General features: G+C 34.2%; 1 protein-coding gene across 1 annotated transcript in view; it reads left to right on the top strand.

Moving 5' to 3' along the window:
• The window catches only part of LOC127732305 (uncharacterized), a 28,248-nt gene extending 10,225 nt beyond the window's left edge, over positions 1-18,023 (top strand). The window contains exons 8-12 of the mRNA XM_052241370.1: positions 2,161-2,748; positions 3,473-3,594; positions 5,293-6,471; positions 10,543-10,600; positions 15,360-18,023. Of these exons, the coding sequence (XP_052097330.1) occupies positions 2,161-2,748; positions 3,473-3,594; positions 5,293-6,471; positions 10,543-10,600; positions 15,360-16,183 (2,771 nt within the window). The 3' untranslated portion in view covers positions 16,184-18,023. The remainder of the gene's footprint in view (positions 1-2,160; positions 2,749-3,472; positions 3,595-5,292; positions 6,472-10,542; positions 10,601-15,359) is intronic.
• Positions 18,024-19,385: the final 1,362 nt, after the last annotated feature.

Here is a 19,385-nt window from a genome sequence, read left to right as displayed (position 1 = left end):
TAGTTATCAAAGGTACCAGGCTTTTAATTTGATACGCCGTATGCGCGTTTCGTCTACATAAGACTCATCAGTGACGCTCAGATCAAAATAGTTAGAAAGCCAAACAAGTATAAAGTTGAAGAGCATTGAGGACCCAAAATTCCAAAAAGTTGTGCCAAATACGGCTAAGGTAATCTATGCCTGGGATAAGAAAATCCTTAATATTTCGAATAATTCAAACTTTTGCAAACAGTTAATTAAAAAAAAATGACCATATAACTGATATTCATGTCAAAACCGAAGTGCTGACTACTGGGCTGGTGATACCCTCGAGGACGAAACGTCCACCAGCAGCGGCATCGACCCAGTGGTGAAAATAGTTATCAAAGGTACCAGGCTTTTAATTTGATACGCCAGACGCGCGTTTCGTCTAGTGGCAGGTTTACATTATATTTTAAAAGGGCACGGACTCATCTTGAACTATCTAAATCACAGTTTCCTCGCCAAATTTGTTTGTCAGATTTTTTCAATGAATCTTCTTCAATGATTTTAAGCTTTATGATTTTACACTGCAATTACGTGTCAAAACTCCTACAATTTCCCTACGTTATGGATCCCTGAAAATTATCCAAACAGATCCCGATGGCATTTTTAAAGGGGTGTTAGACTAACCCTGTACTGCACTTTTTTCACATTTGTTAATTACCATTATCTTTCAAACACTTTATACATGTTATATTTATCCCAATACTATGGCCTCATGATGTCCAATCATAAAAATATAGACATATAAAATGTAAAGCATTTCAACTGTTCGTTAATCGAGTTTTTTGTTGCTTGCTTGGCGTCAAGTTGCAATTATTTAATGCATATTTGAGAAAAGAACTATTACCAATTAATACAATATGAATATTAGGCATGGTGAGACTCCTGGCATGAAGGGCGAGGGAATGGACTGCCACTGGAAAACAATGCTATGATGGATAGTAACAGCAATGTATTGCCACTGAGCTGGAGCAAGTGTTATATAGTGAATCGTGTACCCTCTCAGCACGATACATCAGATTAACTAATGGACTGATAGTCCCGGAGGGTATCACCAGCCCAGTTTACGACTTTTTTGTAATTAAAATTTGCTGTTACAAAATTTTGGAAATTATTTAAAATTAAGGAATTTATCTCCTTCATGCAAAGCTCTGAATCCTAGTCCGGCTTTGGCTATACTTTTTTGGTGTTTTTTATTTTGGTTCATAGCTCTTTATCTTTTTTAATAAGCTGTTTATTTTCAAATATTTTGGCCTCGAGAATCACTGAAGAGACATTAATTGTCGAAATGCGCATCTTGTGCAGAAAAATTGGTACCGTTTAAGTTATTAAATGTCCCCTTCTTGTCACACATGGCTACGAACTTATACAACCTGTACAGCAGAACGAACGCCTTTCTAAGAGAAGTTTTAAGTGATAAGCTGGACATATTTCTATACCCGAGTTTGCGTTATGGAAGCATTAATTTTATAACGAGTTGTTTTCATTTTTAATAGCACTGGGTCGATACCTCTGCTGGTTGACTATTAACCCGAGAGGTATCATCAGCTCAGTAGTCAGTACTTCGGTACTGACATGATTTATAACATTTCTAAAATTGTCCGTTTATAAATTTTGAAATTATAAAGAAACTGAGGTTTCAACTCCCTCAGGTAAAGTGACATATGACTTGACTATTTTAAGTACTTCTGGTGATTAGGGACTTTCCGTTTTGAATTTCCTCGGAATTCGGTATTTTTGTAATTTTACTTTTTTCATATAGCTCTTTAACTGTTTCGGTTGTTATACATCTTTGGCTTTCAAATATATCGCGTTGAGCGTTCCTGAAGGTAAATCCAGAAAAGCGCTTCGGACGAACTATAATTTATAAAAAGTGTTGTTTTCATTTTTTTCACTTGGGATATTTCAACCATTTAAGTAGGGAAACGTCAAAGCAGAACATTTTCATTTCAAGTAATGTTTCTATTCGCCTAAACTGTAATAAAAACTGCATTGAACTATTCTAATGAACCAATAAAATAAAGATTAAACACAGTATGGATGGTATGGGAAACTACCACTACTGCCAATAGATAGCCGTGTAACTTGTTGTAAAAGATAGTATTGTTTTTTTTTCTAATTTTTGTTTCCTGCCAGAAATTGACGATGATAAAGTGAGCCGGATTAAGAGAGCACTGATTCCAAATGCCGAGGACAGAAACACTGACAATATTGAGGTAGATGAGAGAAAGAATATAAGTCATGGTGATGATATATCTACCTATAAAAAAGACACCACAACCGACATAATGGTTATTCGGGATAAAAGTGAAGATACAAATGAGTCTGAATTATTGGTAATGCTTGAGGATTTCAAAGCAAAATCAAAAGTTAATCTGGATAAAAAAGGAGATACGAACCAGTCTTCATCTTTGGTAATGCCTGAGGATATCACTAGCGACGCAAAGATTAATCTGGATAACAATAAAGAAACGAATAAGTCTTCATCATTGGTAATGCCTGAGGATTTGATGTCAAATATGTTTTCCAAGTCAACTGTTAATTCTCCTTCAAACCTTTATGCATTATGTGAATTATGGGACTTTGCAGGACAAAAAGAATTTTATGCTACACATCAAGCATTTTTAACAAGTAGTGCAGTATACCTTGTAGTTGCAGATATGAAGGACGACATAAGTAAACAAGGATTGGGTCAGTATTTTGCCGATTTTCAGCATATTGGAGGTATGTTTTCATGTAAGAAATTCAAATGCAACTAGATTTGTAATTGAGAGCAATAACGGATGGCACCCTCGTCCCCCTATTGCCAGGGTAACGGCAGCAATTTTGAAAATTCCAAAGTCAAACAGCGCATCTACACATGCCAATTAAAATTGTTGTAAAGTTTCATGAAGTTTGGAGCATTTTGAAATTTTTTATAGTTTTGCTGTTTCAATGGTCACGGTGACCATTTTAAAATTTCCAAAGACAGATACCACATTGGCACATGACAGGTTACATAACCATATAGTTTTGTTTGTATTATTCTTTGAAGAAACTGCTGCTTTAATGTATATTCCCTTAGGGTCAATGTTAATCTTTCGCCCTGTTTCCATGATTATGGCAGCAATTTTTGAATTTCTAAATATTGTCTGTCCATCTAGGCATACCAAGTAACATTTTCATAAAGTTTCATCCAGTTGGGTCTTATAATAAAACAAAAACATGTTTTATTAAAGTGTTTCAATATCTGAAATACAAGTTACCTTAATTATGTCCTAATGTTGTGATCATGTCAACAAGTAATAGAAAGTAAAATAAAAAAAAAAATAAATAAAGCGGGAAGTTCCTTCTCAAATGTCAAAATCAAAAGCTTAGTGTTAAGACAGTCAGTGTTAGGGTACATATATTCAAAGTATCCTATATGGTCTCAAAACATTATTTATTAAACACTGTTGATATATTTCAGAATATGTTGATTTTTGGTTTGATTCTATCCATTGTCATCGAACAACCGACAAACCAGCTAGGTATGGCCACTTCGATCCTCCGATTTTATTAGTTTTCACTGGAAAGGATAAATATGACAAGGTAATACAATTGTAGAACGCTGTTCCTCACTTCCATACCAGTCGTGTACATGGTTTCACTTAGTATCATCCGTTCTTGATCGGAATGTCATCAAAGAAATATTTGCTAATGAGACGTCCATCCATAGAAGATCAAAAATTATTGTTAGCAAAACCTACTAGAAATGGTTACCTATACATTAGTTATAACACACCAATAACTGAAACGATAATTATAAACAACAACTGGACTCCTTCCTTTTAACAGGCACATTAAGCATGTTTGATCTAAAACGTGCTTATGGGCGCTCAATTTAACACAAACCTTGGACAATAGCTTAACACAACAAATTATGAACAAACAAAAATCCGTTGAAATAATCGTTGCCAGATTAACGACAAGTGACATTTATTTCATGCATATTCACAAACAAAACAATAAATAAAGTACAAATATATATGTTCTGCTATATGAGACAAAAGGGATTTAGCTTGGGGACTTAAGGACTGAAAAACATTGGTTTGTTGGACAGGAACATGCATTTTGCCTCGCTACAGGCTACATAAGGACCCATTAAAGAGTTTAATAAAAAGTAAAATCTATATGAGTTTTTTTGTCTTAGGCATAACAAAGTTAATACTTTTTTTACTAAAAAAACAAACCTATCTTGAGGAATGCGTAACGCATCTCAATTTTGTTCTTTTAAGGGTTAACAGTTTTCCCTGTTGGAAATTTACAACGTTAATTTCAGGTGATGTGTATATGTTTAACATGTTAGGAATGATGAATTGGTATTCATGGTCCAGTGGAAATTATGGCATGTATATCAAGACAAGGATAAAGGTTCAACAATGTGCCATTTTTTTTCTTACATGTTATTGGTTTCAATTGAAATTAAATTTAAGATTCCAATACCCTAAAAGGACGTCTAATGGAGAGAAGATGACATGACTTGAATGAGATTGCCAAAAAAAAAATGATTTAGAACTATGCATATTCTTTGTTTATAAGGGATTAATTCGTTGTTGTTTATTTGACGCCCAGTTTCAAATATTTCATGCAGGTTCAGAACTAGAACAAATAACAATAAAACAGGTAAGTCATCAAATACGGTGTCAACCGATTTGATGGTTTTAAAAATTTCAAAGCCACTGCGAAGTGGGGTTATGAAGATTGAAACAGAAATTTAGCCTGGTAACAGGCTATTGTATGGGCCCTAAAAAGAGTTGATGCAAGTGTTCGTAATGTGCAGAGACCTCTGTGCTCTCTACATGACTCATCGAACTGCACGACCCCGTTCTGACTGGACGCCGTTTGATACAACCTGCAAAGCCAAACGAACGTCCCACTTTGGCAAATGGTTTACTGCCAGCCGGTAGAAGACAACGGTATTACTATAAATTTATGCCCCAGTCAAATATTGTGGGTTTTATAAGAAAATATGGTATGATTTTAAAAGGGAAAACTATCCATTTGTACAAAGCAACACAATATGAATAAAAGGGGTTTTGATACGGCCTTTAACAACGATAAATACCCATGCAGTATAGTAAGATATAGAAGGCCCATAAATTGTCTTTATAATTGCCATGAAAGGTAGTGATACGTTGTAATGAAAATTATATATATTTGGGTTCATAATCTATTTAAATCTTCTCAATAATTGTTGATATAGTATCAATCATGACAATTGCTGATTCTTTTATCTATTTTCGTTAGGCAGATTTTAAGAAGAGAGAAAAGGAACTCAATGATCAAATAGACCAAGTTCTTGGATTTCAAAGCAAATATCATCACTTGCACAACAAGTTTTATCTGTCAAATACAAATGACAGTGACACAGAATTTGAGAAGTTGCAATACGCAATTTACGATACTGCACGGAAAATGGGAAATTGGGGTAATGCTTTTCCGTTAAAATGGATTCTTTTAGAACATTTGATTGAAATTAATAAGAACGATAACAAGCATTTCATCAACTTTACTGATATGTCAAATCTGGCTAAACATCCTGATATCAATATTCTAGAAAAGGAGGATTTGTTGTTGTTTCTTCGATTTCAGCATAACGTAGGGAACATCATTTTCTTTGCTAATATACCGGATTTAATCATATTAAGACCCCAATGGTTAGCAGATGCTTTCCGATGTTTAGTTTCAGATAGAGTTGAAAACAGAAGATTGCATCACCATGAGGACTGGACACTGTTTATACGACAAGGCAAAATAAGCGAATCGTTAATAACAGAACTGTTCAAAGCAAAAGATGGAAGTCAGCTTTCAGAACAGACAAATAATTTGCATGCAGTTATGGAAAAGCTTGATATATTGGTCAAAATTGGTAACTCAAATTATATAATGCCAAGCATGATGCCGCCCTCCACGTTTGATGTTGTATGTGAAAAATTTGACATTCTTACACAAAAATGTAAAAGGACTTCTTGGCTTTGTTTTAAATTTGAATTTCTCCCACCTTCTTTCTTTAACCATCTATCTGCCTGGTTTATCAGAAACTACTACTCTAGCAAAGTAGAGGGTGGTATTGCTTTATATCGTGGCATCTGTATGTTTGACATTGATGGATCTGGTGGTACAAAGATACTAGTTACTATGTCGACTGATACAATTGCTCTTCAGCTCGTGTCGTTTTCCGAAGAGGAGGGATTCGGAAGCACGTGCAGTGATATCTACAGAGAAGTGAAACAACTAATTGAAGATATAAAAGAGAGATATAAGGTGAAAATATCTTTTAAACTCCATTTCAAATGCAGTGATGGCTATTATTTTCAAGACACATTTGAATATGAGAAATTGACAAGTGAGAAGGAGTGTTTCTGTACTCAACATAAGCAAATGCATCGATCTGACCAGATATATTCGCCTTGGATGAATAATGAGGTATGTTTTTAAAATAACATCTTTAAAAATTGCTTAGATTATCATTTGGATTCCCCAACAGTCTATACTTAGTCTGATATTGTCTGGACACGTTCTTAACAGTCTTAACTCAGTCTGATATTGTCTGGACACATTCTAAACAGTCTTAACTCTGTCTGATATTGTCTAGACACATAAACAGTCTTAACTCTGTCTGGATACGTTTATTATCAACTGTCTGAATGTTTGCTGTAGTACACCCCCTCTCTCTTTCTCTCCCGGGAACTTTTAAGAGTTAATTTCAAGATGGCAAGCCAAATTAGCAAAACCTAATTAGCATTGTCTGTATCAAATGGTAATTGTAATGCTAATTTTATTGAAAATGGTGATGATAATAATAATGGTAACAATAATGTTAATGATAATTGTTATGATAATAGGGAGGATGGTGATGTGGCAACATATTATCCATTTTTATATTTGTGGCATGTGCATATGAAACATGCATTTTCATATTTCGTAACGTGTATTTTTGTATATAGATTAGACAGTTGGTTTTCCTGTTTGAATTGATCTATACTTGTCATTTTGGGGCCCGTTATAGCGTCCTGTTTGGTGTAAGCCAAGGCTCTGTGTTGAAGGCCGTACTTTGACCTATAATGGTTTATTTTTCTCATTGGCACTCATCCCACATCTTCTTATATCTATATATCAAATATACATTGTCATATTTTGTGACATGTGCACATCAGAGTATATCAGATGTTTTGAAAATAAAAACTTTTTTTTTCAAATGGAAGATGAAAAAATCTTGTTTCCGATGAAAAATTAAATACAGCGTCAACTTAACTTCACAAAAAATACATGATGGTCTTGAAGTATAGATTCTAGGTACTGGCGTTGTTAATCTTCTTGATTACGTGCTATAGTGTCTTTGTAAATTTTTAATCTTTACTGTTTAGAATTTTTTTTTTCAGAATGTTAACACAAAATTCATAAAAATTCAGATACAAATTATTCATTTTGGATCTGATGACTTTGCAGTGAATGCATAATCACTTCTCCTCGACACACAAATGGGAAAATCTTTTAAAAAGACGGTAACAATGGTAGCATAATGAACTGTATGTTAACTGACTTTAAATTTATTTCTGTTACCATGTATGTGTAATACTTGTTGCTGGACGTTAAATAGAAACTTATCATTCTGCGAACAAAACATTACAATCTACATATTTTTATCCATCATGTAAATGGGTTTTGCACGTAATTTGATACACATACCGTTTATTTACGAAAAGTTGCACGGCATCCTTAATTTACGCAAATGTTTTGTAAACCTTTTCAAGTGTAAAGCTTTCCATATGCTTAATTAAAAGTATGATTATAACAAACTCACATGTCAATGACATACTTACAAAGATATGGCAAAAAAAAAAAACCAAGAGATAAACAGTATACAAAACTCAACATAGAAAACTAAAAACGGAGCAACACAAACCCCACCAAAATCCAGGGGTGATTGCAGATGCTCCGGAAGTAATAAATATTTACTTGTGTATGTCGTTTCTGTGCTCATCGTCAATTTTCACATTTGATATAGTTTCCATACTACTATGCAGATTTTAGAGATCGCTAATTGCGTTAAATGCAAAAATTTTATTCAAACATTATTTAGGACACATTTAGAATCATTAAAAAGTTGATAATTCACTTTAAGTAAGAAAATCTTACAAATATAACGTGTATTCCTAAGGTGAACTAAAGGCTGAATGGTTGCCGAGACAACGTTAACAATCTGTCGGAACATCCTGTACATTTTTATTACATTTGTTGTAAGGGGCAACAACATCTTATCATATTTTCTCATGTTATTATTGATGACAATGCCTTTTAAGCATTTATGGTCTATTGATTGGAGGGTCCAATAATTAGAAGTGTATATATGCACGTTATTGGTCTGCTGATATTAGTCCAATTATTAAAATTACGATTATTTCAAGCGGTTGTCCAAAACGGATTTTAATTACATGTTATCCTTCCAGAGCGAGAACAACTTCAAGTTTTTATGTTTGGTCTGTGTTACTCCGTCCATAGTTTTTTATGTTGTGTTTTTTGTACTCTTGTTTGTCTTTTTGTCGTTTTTTGCCATGGCATTGTCAGTTTCTTTTCGATTTTACATGAGTTGAATATCACTTTGGTACTGTTCGACTCTCGTTGACAACAGTTAAGTTTGTATTGTATTGCGTGGTTATGAAAATATAAATAAGCTTAAACTATAGTAATCGAGTAAAGCAATGATGGAAATGAGTCTTCTACAGACTTGTTATTGGCGCGACTTCTTCTTGGGCACTCTAAATGTACCTTTTTATGTGCAAAAGCTCAACGATGACGTATGAGGAACGTTCACATTAAACATACCAATTTTACAGCACCAGATGCGCATTTCGACAATTAGCGTCTCCTCAGTAATGCTGAACATAATACAAACGTTGAAGAGCTGATAATCTTAAAAGGACCAAAAAGTAAAGCCAAATCCGGACAATGAAATAGAACTATGCTTAAGGGAGATACATTCTTTGTACAAGGAACCAAAACTAGAACTATGCATAAGGGAGATACATTCCTGGTACAAGGAACCAAAACTAGAACTATGCATAAGGGAGATACATTCCTTGTACAAGGATTCAGAACTATGCATAAGGGAGATACATTCTTTGTACAAGGAACCAAAACTATGCATGAGGGAGATACATTCTTTGTAAAAGGAACCAGAACTATGCATAAGGGAGATACATTCCTTGTACAAGGAACCAAAACTAGAAATATGCATAAGGGAGATACATTTCTTGTACAAGGAACCAAAACTAGAACTATGTATGAGGGAGATACATTCCTTGTACAAGGAACCAAAACTAGAACTATGTATGAGGGAGATACATTCCTTGTACAAGGAAACAAAACTAGAACTATGCATAAGGGAGACACATTCCTTGTACAAGGAACCAAAACTATGCACGATACCGAATTTTTTTAACAGCCATTGTAATATAACAATATCCATCACTTCTTGCAAGCATCGAAGTATTGGTTACTTGGCTAATTATACCCTCGTATACTTAGAAACCATTAGGAGATATATCGATCGTGGCTAAAAAGTCGCACAGTTATATGTATCGAGCTGGTGGTAGTAATAAATCGAGTGCAATCCGTGAAGACCGATCAGTCAGTCTGAAGTACAGGCAAGTGGATTCAAGATATCCTTGGGGACTAAAAGTCCATTAGATGTATCAAGCCAGTAGTAGTAATCAAATTAACATTAACGGTACCAATTTAACTCTACCAGATCTGCATTTCGACAATCAATGATGATCGAGACCAATATATACTTGAGATTCATAAACCGAATACAAACGTGTAACAGCTGATAAAACCAAAAAGGCCGAAACGTACATCTAAACATTAACGGTATTAATTTTACTGCACCAGGAGCGCATTTCGACATACACGTTTGTTCACCGATGCTCGAGGCCAAACAATTTGAAACTACAAAATCCTATCAAAACGACGAAGTGGGGACTAAACCAAAATGACCAAAATGAAGCCAAACCTGGGCAAGGAATCATAGCTATACACGAAGGAGATACATTCCTTGCTTTAAGATGATTTCGAAATTTTATAACAACAATTTAAATCAAAATAATATTCGTGGTTTTCATGCAAATACCAAGGTACTGGCTACTGGGCTAATGCTAACCTCGTGGTCAAAAAGTCCCCCAGCTGTTGTAATAATCTGAGTTTAACCCCTAACACCGATCAATCAATATTCTCCTTATAAGTTAAATGGATTGGTGATGTGAACTTGATTGATTGATTGATCGGTGACGGATTGACGACTACTGACTAACACTGAAACGGTAACGCATAAGGTTGCAATTGCAAGTACTATATCTGAAACTAGTTTATATGTAATTCTTTAAAAAATATCTTACAGGTTAAATTTCGCATAACCTTCTAATAGGTTACGTATTTTTTTTTTTCAAATTATTATTTCTTTTTTTCAGGTTATTTTTAATTTTTTTTTTTTTTCAGGTTACACGGATTCCTGACAGAGCGAACATAAGTACCAAGCAGGATGACCATAATCCAAGTAATATCATTGTTTACATATTTTCCTTTCGTATATTTATCTCTTAACCGGTTTCATTTTTTCTAGATCATATATTAATGGCGATATAACTCTTCAGTCCTGTCCTTAGAATATTCCTCTTTATGCAAAGGGAACAACAAAGAAGGAGACGTTTCTTAATTCAGAAGAATAAAACATAGTTTTTTAAAAGTTTTTCAAATTAATGTTGTATTCATAAATATAGCTTTCCCCCAGCTATAGGTCCGAAGCGCTTTTCTGGATTTAACTTCATCAGGAACGCTCATAGTCGAATATTTCAAAGCCAAGGATGTATAAGGACCGAACACGTTGAAGAGCTTTTCACCAAAAAGGACCTAAAAATAGCCAAATCCATCTAAGGCCAACTTTGCCTGAGGGGGTTGAATCCTTAGTTTCTGTATAATTTTAAGATTTATAAACTGTCAATTCTAGATAATTTGATATAAATCATGTCAGTACCGAAGTACTGATTACTGAGCTCATGATTCCCTCGGGAACTACACTTAAACATATTTGACCTGATATGCTCATTTCACACTGTTTTCGTCAATATATATTTATACATATGAATAACAGCTTTACTAAGAAAGATGTTATACAAACATTACATCTTTGTAAAATACAATTAGTTGCAACATGTCGTTCTACTGTTTCTCATATCAATTTATTAACGACAAGATCAAGAGTAGGGTATTTATTGTAGTTTCTTTTACATGTAAAAAGTTTTAGACTCGTAATGCAAATATAAACGACACCTTTTCAAAAAGCAAATACTGATGTCCATTTGAACATCTGATGATTGTTATAAGTAGGAATTAAAGGTGGTAAAGTGGCCTTATCATACAATTTCTTCCCCAAGGTGACAGGGGAATAGAAATATGGCCACTACAGGTCTTCTCCCGACCGGCAGGAAAACCCTTGGCACACTGGGGCGTCCGTTTGGCTGAGTGGGATGTACAAGTACGCAGCCACGTCACGTTAAATCCAATTTCTCGTGTAAAGAGAGTGCCACGCTTTTTCCACATTAAGAGAACCCTAATAACAATTCTTTGATGAGTCTATAGGTGGCCTCTTACAAGGAAAAATGCCCTATCCAACTAACCCTCAATTTGCAGTGGCAGTCTAAATTTTCACAACCTTCATCCCGGATGTCCTCTATTACAGCACCTGTATATTGTATTTACTGTTATTTTGTCCTCGTCCTGAACAAGCATGAAATATTTGATACTGGACGTTAGCAACCAACAATCGATCAATCGTAACATTCTCCTTGAAGCGGTTGAAATAATACAGATGTGAATTTAGGGATATATATGTATAAACGTTTCGAATTTCATGATTTATGATGAATTAAGAAATTACTAACAAAATAAAGCTTCCCACTACCTGAAGCAAAGATGAAATTACTGATGTAGTTGTAGATGAATTTGGTCTTTTTATGGTCTTTTGGTGATAAATCCCCTAACGTTTCAACATATCTTTACATCCCAGGATATCAATAACATTTAAATAAAATGTTGAAGGGTTGATAAAACGAAGAGGAATCAAAATTAACGCCAAAACTAAACTCAATGTTACAGTTTGAGATTTCCTGATTAATAAAAATCAAGAAAAACACTTCCGAGACAAGACATTGGTAAAGTGTTATTTTCATTTACCTGCACTGGATTGATACCAGTGCTGCAGGGTGATCTGTTTAATCCCCGAGCTCAGTCGGCAATGTTTCAATTCCACCTTGATCAATTATGATTTTTTTTAAGAAGAAAAGGTTCCAATTCACTCGGGCAAAGCCTAATTCGATTGATTGTTTATTAGCTGTTTAACGTTCAGTGGCAAATATTTCATGTATGTTCAGGACGAGATCAATTTATCAATGAAAACAATAGCAAGGTCCTGTAATAAAAGACGTCCGGGATGAAGGTCGGGGAGAAATTTAGACTGCCATTGTGCAATGAGGGTTTATTACACAGGGACAAAATTTTGCCTTGCAACAGGACCCCTTAAAGAGTTATTGCAAGGGTTTTACACGTGAAGAGAGCGTGGCACTCTCTACACGAGGCATCGGATTAAACGTTCCTATTCTGACCGGATGTGGCTGTGTACTTGTACATCCTGTACAGCTAAACTGACGCTTTACTTAAACTGATCTTTCATACATGTTTCTTTGATGTCGTATGGGTTTTACCCCCTGTTGAAGGCAGAACGGTGACAGGTAGCTGTTTATTTCTATGTCATTTGGTTTCTGACGAAATTTTTATTATTTTTCTCTAAATTCAGAATAGAGATAAACACGTGTACCAATAGAAAATTGAAGTTAATTTAATAGTTAACGAAGTTTTTCGCAAAATGACGATTAACTTACATAACCCTTGGAATGTTTTGGTGGGTCAAATATATGATTCATTGGTTGCTGATTACCGGAATCAAAAAGTAAAAAAAATCAAAACGGCATGTATGGTAGGGAAAGGTATTATAATATTGATTGATTGCTCGAGTTTTAATTGCTTAACGTTCAGGGGAAAATATTTCATGCATATTCAGTAAGATACACTATCAACAATTAATGCAATATGTAGGTTCTGTCAGTAAGGCCTCCCGAGTCGAAGAAATTTGGACTGTCAATGGAAATGAGGGTATGCTGGATAGAGGGTCGACATTTAACCTTGCAACATGCCAACTCTTGATCCTCCAATGAGGTGTTCCAATGGTTCTTTAACGAGCAGAGAACATGACATTGGACGGGATTGCGTAGTTAAACATCCCACACAACCAAACAGACGCCCCACTTTGATAAAGATGTTACTGCCGATCGGGATACCAGGGACAATATTTATATGACCCATTCATCCCTGTTGTTTAGGTATATCAGTGATATTACATTTAAGTCTTCGACTGGTATGAAAATAGAGAGTATTCTGAATCTTGATAGCCTCATATATGGTCAACAATTTTGCTTCGAATAGGCAACTCCACAAATGTTGTAATTGGAAGCTGCAGAAACCGTGTCATTACCATACATAATATTCAACTTCTCAATTCTGATCTGACGTAAATGCGCATGTTTACATCCCACAGAAATACGCGAAGCCTCTTGAGGCGAAACCTTGCTTCTTAAACGAAGAGATTTGTGCGGTTAGAAGGGGGCTTTCTTGCAAAACTTGCTACATACCAGATGTTTGTCAAACCGAAATACATCATGTACTAAGATGTACATAAATATAATATTCATGTTCCTCCTATTATAAAAAAAAAAAACAAAAAAAACAAAAACATAGTTTAATTCATGAAGAATATTTTTTAAAATATTTTTCAATGAAACTAAACATCGGCCACCACAATCCGCAGAGACACATGTTTTCTGAATTGTAAGCTCATTAAAGATCGATTAACTGTTGTTTGCTTTACCTTCATTGGCAAATATTTCGTTCATGTTCAAGACGAGAACAAATTAAGAATACCTTTAAAATGCAAGTACTGTAAAGTAAGACAATTTAAACTCGCTCTACTAGCCAACATCTCCGATGTTTTTCTACTTTAATTATTTTGACCGATTAAATTCGGATGTTTGTTTTCTTTACAACTCACAACCCCCTTCCCCAAAAAGGGTGATTGGGGAATATAAATATGGTCACCATTGGTCTTCCTCCGACCAGCAGTAAAACCCTCGCCAAAGCGGGACGTCCGTGTGACTTTGCGTTAGTAACAAGTTTGCAGTCACGTCCGATCAGAATGGGGACGTTAAATGCGTCGTGTAAAGAGATTGACACGCTCTTTAAACGTTAAGAACCTTTGCAACAACGATTTGCGGGTCAGTATATGGCCTGTTGCGAGGCAAAATGTCTGTCCCTATCCAAGATATCCTCATTTTCCCGTGGCAGTCCGAATCAACCAGGATGACCTCTGTTACAGGACCTACCTATTGTATGTATTGTTAATTCTCGTCAATAACATGCATGAAATATTTGTCACTGGACGTTAAGTAACCAAAAATCATTCATATTGCGTGTCTATATGTCATTTTGGTTTTCTTTGTTTCATCAATTTGTACGTAATCACGACCCTTGAACATATTTCATGACAAACTTATTACCCGTTCATATATTTTATATAATTATCAGTACATTCATCTGAATTTGATTTAAAAACAGACAAAAAAAACATGCATACAGATATCCAATCGAAAGATAAAAATAACCGACTCATTTACATTTTACCTTGGTGGAATTGCAACCCACTGATATATTTGACACATCAAAAAGACACCTATTTCAGCGAAACGTCTATGTAAAACTTTCATATAGAAAGACCACTCACCTTTTTTTCCCCTCGTGATTAGGACAAAGGAAGCATATACATATATTTGTGTTAAAATACACACAGATTTACAATTCTTGGGTCAAACAAATATCTTCTCCCACTGCATTGGTGTATCCAGTACACGCCTATGCTCTACACATATCTGTTTTTCCATCTCTGTCATTTTTACATTTTTTTCCGATTTTCCTTGGATTATATGCTGTTCTCGATTATGCTAAGCTCGAATTAGAGCTTTAACGAGCTTTCAAACTTGAAAGTGAATATAACACTTATAAAAATAAATAACATCCGAGAAAAAATTCAATACCTCATATAGAGTGTGCAAAACAAAAGAAACTCTAAACCCTTTTAGCGGTAAACTGCATTTTAGATTAAGCAATAAATTGTTGAAATAACCAACTCGATACTTGATTATTTATTTCAGAAAATGAACCAAAAAAAGAAGCTCAGGACCAAACATCTGTCAAAACCAACCTTCCTGATTATGTCAATTTGCGTCAACAGATTAATATAAAAATGTCAAAGAATGAAAATCAGATGATTACTAGCTGTATCAAAATAGACAATACATTAGTGTTTACCGACTGTAGTAATAAGCGACTAATTATTTGTAATTCAGACGGTACTGATATCCATCACATTCCTCTGTCCTATACACCAGATTATGTGACAGTGGTAAATATAAATACTGTAGCCGTATCCTGTACATTTGACAGAACCATACTGATAATAAATATATCTACATGTTCTGTCACCAGTACAATCAACACCAGTGGTTACTGCTCCGGAATATCATATAATGATAATAACCTGTATGTTGTTATTGATCTGAGTATAATACATGTGATGGACCTGACAGGTAAAGTAATACGTACTATACCTTTACCTTCAGACAGTATCCACGACATTACAGTAGACAGAGACAGGTTGGTTTGTATAGACTACACATCAATATACTGCTGCTCGTTAGATGGAAAACTAATTTGGAAGTTTAAAAAGGATGAATTTCAAGATTTAAGTCGTGTTACAAAAGATGATGAGGGGAATGTTTATGTGACTGATTATAACACCAACACTGTAGTAGTAATTTCTCATGATGGTATACATTATAGAGAACTTCTTACTAAATCAGACGGATTGAATTGGTCGTGGGGAATTTATTTTGACAAACAAGAAAATATTCTGCTTGTTTGTAATCATTATGACGGAAAGGTTTTTCTTTTTGACGTAAAAAGGAAATCAACATAAATAAACATGAATAATTCTTTCAGACAATGAGTTTATTCGGACTCGGGTCTGTTTGTGCATTTTGTCATTCAAAATAACTTCTCTTTATTTTTATTTTCTATACTATCAATTACTGATTGTCATGATCTGTACAGTTGTATTCTGTATTCAAAGTAAGGACAATATTAACAATTTTATTATGTTCATGTTTTTTGTGATTAACTCTTTTTATTTGTATGTGTGACAACACATCAACTTTATATTGAAATTTAGAGAAATGTTACAAAGACATGTTGTGACAACACATCAACTTTATATTGAAATTTGGAGAAATGTTACAAAGACATGTTGTTCTTTGATTCACGTCAATTTAGGGTTTGATAGTTGGAGAAAAAAATTATAATGCAAGTTATATATCATCACATCTTTCAAAACCACATATAAATTGTTTAAGAGGAAATTCGTAGTTATTTTTTTTGTTGGAAATACAGACATTCTCTTTACGGATGTGTAGGTTGTAAATATAATCTTTACAAATTTAAAATTGTATTGTTTCGTTGGGATGCTGTCTTTTTCCTTCATTTGCCAATCCATCTGCTTCTTTCAACCCGGTAGTCTTACATGTACATTTTAAATACAATTAATTCAGATATATACATCGTTTATTTGTTCTCATCCTGAACATGTATAATATATTTGCCACTGTACGATACACAACCAACAGATAAACCAATTAATTATTTTATTCATACCAAACTATATCACATTTTTTAAGTTTATCAATGTGTTTATTTCGTAATTTGATGACAGTTTTTTTTTGGTTTAAATTGATGTTAATCGAGTACAAATAACATATGGTCTAACACCATACAGACTGATATGACTGTGTTCCAATAACTTTGTATCCTACATCAAGTTAAATTTCCATTGAAAACAAAATTACGGAAAGATTATGATTAATTTTGAAAATGTAACTTGGATCATCTAGGCTGTTGTATAATGTGGTTCGAATATTATGTTTTCTGCATTTTTAAAACATGTGAACATTCAATTGTTCTATATAATTCAATATGGAAAATCAAAAAAATTTTCCGAGTAAGAAACAATGTCATGAATGTACATGCTCTTTATCTTTTATATATAATTCACAATTTTATGAGAAGGATGTTATCCAGAAAAATGTTATCAGGCGTTTTCATCTAGATAAAAAATTCTTACTTAATCAAATGTATTGAATTCGCCGTTTGGAATTAATTTTATCATGCAAGAAAATATTCTGCTTGTTTGTAATAGAGATAACGGAAATCTTTTTTTTACGCGATAAAGAAACTTGCATAAATGAACTTAAATTATTTCATTCGAATTCGGATGTGTTTTTGCATTGAGTCATTCTAAATGGATTTTATTTGTTTGTGTGCTATCTACCAAATACAAATTCAATTTAACCAATTATGATTCATTTTACAAAATTACTACCTTGCTTTCTTATAAGTTATTCCGTATTCCGATTTTATTTAAGTATATTTTTATGTGTATGCGTTATATTATCACCGCTTAAATTGTATGTACGACAACAAAACAATTATGTTTATGAAATGGTAGAGAAATTTTGCTTAGACCCAAAAATTGTTGTTCTTTCTTTACTTCTATTTGACGGTTAGGTTGTGATGGTTGGTGAAAACTCACAATATATTTCAGAGCAGCTTTTGGAAACCGACAAAAGTAGTGTTATGTACATACTATTAACTTGACTCATTTAGAACTTTTTTATGTGTTGTATGCTTCTTGTGAACATACAATGTTCGCATTTTATCCCGTCGGGGTTTGATTTTTGCAATAAAGATTATTAGTTAAATTTTAATCATATGTATGTCCTATATTTTATTCTGTCCTCGAAATAAAAAGATTCTATACGGATGTTTAGCAAATACAACAACTTTAAAATTTTCATGTATCACTTCCATTCTCCAGTTTATAGCCTAAATAAGATCAACAACAACCCCACCCCACCTCCAGTCCGTTCCAGTAGACTTTAATATACGTATTACATCAATTTCTTATTCGTATGGTCCTTAATATGAAGGAAAGTTTTGCCACTGTACAATTAATATTTACCAATGGACGTTATTGAACCAACCATTAATATTTCACGTCCTAACGAAAATGAAGGTCAGGGTAAGAAAGCCCAAGAGGTATACATCAATGACACCATACGCAAACGAAATGAAAGATGTGAAAATATACGTCAATGAGAAAGTACCCTAACGGCACTAATTATATTAAAAAAATCTACGTCATTATGCATTTCTCCAAGGACATAAAACAAAAGATGTGACATGTGTGAATGAGACAGTAACCAAACGACACAAAGAAACATAAAAGGTGTGTCATATTCGCCAAGGACACAGTACTCAAACGAAAAAAAAGAAGATGCGGAAAAAACGTCAATGAGACTTACGACTCATATAATGAAAAAAAGTATGGCAACCTTAACGACACAAGTACTAAAGAAAGATGTGATGTCCGTTTGGCTGTGAGGGATGTATCAAGTACGCAGCCACGTCCAGACAGAATGAAGACGTTAAATCCGATGTTCGTGTAGAGAGAGTGCAACGCTCTTTGAACGTTAAGAACCCTTGCAACAACTCTTTGAGGGGTTCGTAGGTGGCCTTTTGCAATGCTAAATTTCTGTCCCTCTTCAATATACCCTCATTTTCCCGCGGTATTCTCAATTGTCCCGACCTTCATCCCGGACAGCCTCTTTTGTAATACCTATCTATTGGAGAAATGGTGAACTTCTCGTTATGAACAAGCATGAAATATTTGCCATTGGGCATTAAGCAACCAACAATCAATCGGGACTACCAGTAAAAAACGATCCTCTAATATTGAATAATTAATAAACGAAACAAGTCATTGTTTTTAATTTTACAATGTCTGGTGTAACAATTTAAATTTCTGAAACAAAGAACGAAAACTAGAAAGCCGGACCATTATGCCTTTTGTATATATTATGAAAAATATTTCCATTTAACGCGATGGTCATTTGCTAATCAACTTTGAATCGTAGATCTGATAAATAACTGACATCGTTTTGTCACTGAATGACACCTAAAAGGGGTGACTAAGGAATATAAATATGGTCACTACAGGTTTTCTTCCATTAGGCTGTACTACTTTTGCCAAATTGGGTGTCCGTTTGGCTGTGGTGGATGTACAAGTA

This window comes from Mytilus californianus, unplaced genomic scaffold (assembly GCF_021869535.1).
Source record: "Mytilus californianus isolate M0D057914Y unplaced genomic scaffold, xbMytCali1.0.p SCAF_23, whole genome shotgun sequence".
NCBI classification, from domain to species: Eukaryota; Metazoa; Mollusca; class Bivalvia; order Mytilida; family Mytilidae; genus Mytilus; species Mytilus californianus.
This window is presented reverse-complemented; position numbering and strand designations above follow the sequence as displayed.